Source organism: Leptonychotes weddellii, chromosome 1 (assembly GCF_054177405.1).
Source record: "Leptonychotes weddellii isolate Sample4059 chromosome 1, ASM5417740v2, whole genome shotgun sequence".
NCBI classification, from domain to species: Eukaryota; Metazoa; Chordata; class Mammalia; order Carnivora; family Phocidae; genus Leptonychotes; species Leptonychotes weddellii.
The window spans coordinates 139,174,040-139,177,304 of NC_138369.1; the positions used below are offsets into that span (position 1 = coordinate 139,174,040).

General features: G+C 45.5%; 1 protein-coding gene across 1 annotated transcript; it reads left to right on the forward strand.

Moving 5' to 3' along the window:
• The first annotated feature begins 802 nt into the window (after window positions 1-802).
• On the forward strand, window positions 803-1,637 carry ZNF80 (zinc finger protein 80). Its single transcript, XM_006752371.2, is given in 4 exon segments — window positions 803-955; window positions 957-1,067; window positions 1,069-1,251; window positions 1,253-1,637. Coding segments are annotated over 4 exon segments (801 nt in total). The 5' UTR covers window positions 803-833.
• The last annotated feature ends 1,628 nt before the right edge of the window (window positions 1,638-3,265 follow it).

Genomic DNA, 3,265 nt, shown 5'->3' on the forward strand with positions numbered 1-3,265 from the left:
CATACACAACATAAGAGATCTTGAATTTCCATGCCTTCTCCAATACCCAGTATTTGGACTGGACTGACTTTAATACCCAGCCCCTGTGTACAGTTTTATGTGGGTCAGTGCATAGAATAGAATGGCAAATAGGACTCGCCCCATTCCCTGTATGACCAAATTCCTTGCATGCATGTTCACATGCATATTTGAGTGCGTGTTTGGAGGTTCTCCCTGGCCCAACTGGAGTGCACTTCCTACCGCATGTATGACCTTCCTTCCAGGGTCACTGAGGGTTCAGTTCCCAGAAGTAAAAAAAGTGAAACTGAAGCCCCCTGGGACTTGTAGTCCCAAAGCTGTGGCTGGGCGCAGTGCTCTCTGGTATCTGTAGTTGCAGGCATGCTCTGTGCTGGTGGAAGTGGTGCCGTGTGCACCTTCTGTCTTGTTAGCTTGTGGTGGTGTTCCAGGCAGCAGTGTTTGGGCCTGTCCATGACCTTCACTTGGAAGGAATGAAGGCAGCTGGACCAGGCCCAGAGGGCCTTATTCTGGGAAGTACTGCTGGAGACCTGCAGACCCCTGGTCTCACTGGAGCATTCAATTCCCAAACCAGTGTTGACCTCACAGTTTGAAGCACTGGTAAGAGACAGAGAGAGGTCTTTGCTGAAGCACCTGTCCAGGTTACAGTTTAAACCCAAGACCAGCCTGCTTTGTCTTAGGAGGTCTTGCTTCAGGGAAGACTCAGGAAGCCAGCAGGTCCGCTGGGGCAAACCAGAGATCAGGGGGGGCTGTTGAGAATGCAGGAAAGGCACTTGAGACCAGTTACAGTCTCCCACAAGGAGGCCCTCCTGGAGAAGATGAGCCTTGAACACAACAGGTTGGGGACAGATGAGAGTCTGCATTCAAGGGTTTTCCAGAAGCAAGATGCTGCAGGAGATGCTATTCACGACTGTGACTCATAGGCACCAAGTAAAGACACTGGTTCATACAGGGAAGACCCTGTACAAATGCAAAGAATGCAGGAAAGTGTGCGACAAGAATTGCCTCCTTGTTCGACATCAGCAGATTCACACTGGAGTGAAGCCTTAGGAATGCCACATGTGAAAAGGTAGACTTTGCTTGACATATGAGGATTCACGCTGGGGAGAAGCCCTATAAATGCATAGAGTGTGGGAAGGTCTTTAACCGGAGGTCACACCTCACACTCCACCAGCAGATCTACAGTGGCAAGAAGCCCTCTAAGTGCAGTGAATGTAGAAAGACCTTCCGCTATCACTGTTTTTGTCCAGCATTACATGACCCACAATGACAAAAAACTCTTTGGGCACGGAGAGTGTGGGAAAGCCTTTCATTACGACTCTTCCTTAACTCGACACAGGAGGATTCACACTGGAGAGAAGCCCTATACGTGCAGTGAATGTGGAAAGACCTTCCCCTTCCACTCTGACTTTATCCAACACGGTAAGACCCTCACTGCACAAAAGCCCTATGAGTGTAAAGAATGTGGGGAAGGTTTTTGCTACAGCTTCTCCCTCACATGACACACCAGGAGTCACACTGGAGAGAAGCCCTGTGAGTGCAGTGAGTGTGGAAAGGCCTTCGACTACCACTCTGCTTTCATCCGGCCTATGACCATCCACACTAGAGAAAGGAAACATTGAGTGCAAATAGCGTGGGAAAGCCCTTGAAACAGCTTTTCTTTCCCTTGACACTTGAGGAGTGGTGCTGGGGAGAAACACTCTGAACCCAGTAAGTAGAGGAAAGCCTTAAGCTGCGGCTCATTGCTCACTCAGCATCGAAGAATTCATGCTGGAGAGAAACTCCTTGAGCGTAAGATATGTGGGAAGACCTTTTGCACCTGCCCACCTCAGTCAACATCCAAGAACTTATACAGGGAAAAGACCTCTTGAATAGAACTACTACGGAAAATCATTAGGTCACAGGAAACATCGTACTTGGCATCTGAGAATTCCTGTAGGAGAGAGACCTCTCGGTTATCGCGCCCTTAGAAGAGAGACCTCTCGGTTATCGCGCACTTAGAAGAGAGACCTCTCGGTTATCGCGCACTTAGAAGAAAGGTCCGCCACACATCTGCCCATAGGCTGTGTCACTAAGCCGTCTCAGGATTATTTCAAAGAACAAGGTGGAGGGAGCTGTAGAAGAGAAAAGAAAAAGAAATGAGTGCACAGAGTCTCTCAGACGTCTCTGAAAGCCATGAGTATGAAAATGTTCATACGTTTCTTCCTTTGGGGCTGTCTGAAAGCTAACAGGGCCTTGCCCCTTCCCTTGTCCTTTATCTCTGTATTCACTCAAGTCAAGTGACAAGAGAGTTGGACAGTGGAAAACAGCTCTACAGAGATTTGTTAAAAGCACTCTCTATGGCAAAATGTTGTCTCTAGTCTTGATGAGCAGAAGTCTTTGTGAGAAATGTGAAGGCTAAAGTCATGAAATACTTGAAGTTTGTAAGAAGTTAGAATATTAAAAATACTGCCACATAAGATTATTTTATATTTAAGGAGATAAGGATCTACGTATGAATAGGCACATCTTACTGCATCATTTAAGACTATTGAAGGTTTTGGGCGCCTGGGTGGCTCAGTCAGTTAAGCATCTGCCTTCAGCTCAAGCCCTGCATCAGGCTCCCTGCTCAGTGGGGAGTCTGCTTCTCCCTCGGCCCCTCCCCTCCCATGCTCTCTCTCCCTCTCTCTCTCTCTCCCCCTCATAAAAATAAATAAAAAATCTTTAAAAAAAATGACTGCTGAAGGTTTTAATTTTTAAAAAATCTTTCTTCGTGTGGTTTTGAACACCCTGCCCTCTCCATTTTTCTTGACTTCTGTTACCTGTTTTGATTCATTTTCTCAGGGATGCGGGGATGGTCCTGGAGCTGTGTGGCTTTCACAGTTGAGCTTGGAATCTTCCCTCCCACTGGTTTCTCAGCTTCTTTAGTCCTCTGTAGAGGGGCTTCTCCAGCTTCTCCAAAACCATGTCAGCAGTTTTCTAGAGGTTAAACTGGAACTAAAACAAACAAAAAAATAGAGCTAACTTAAACTAATGAAAAACTCAGGAAAAAATTTAAAAATTTTTAAATGAATACAACGTATTAAAATGTAAAACATGGAGATCCTTTGACACATTAATGCAATTTCTAGAAATCTAGTCAAGAGAAATATTCTGACAAATGTGCCAAGATATGTGTACAAAAATCATTGCCAAAAACATGTTTTCATATATGAAATAGTGAAAACAACCTAAATATCTATTGGTAAAGAAATAAATTACAGCACATCTG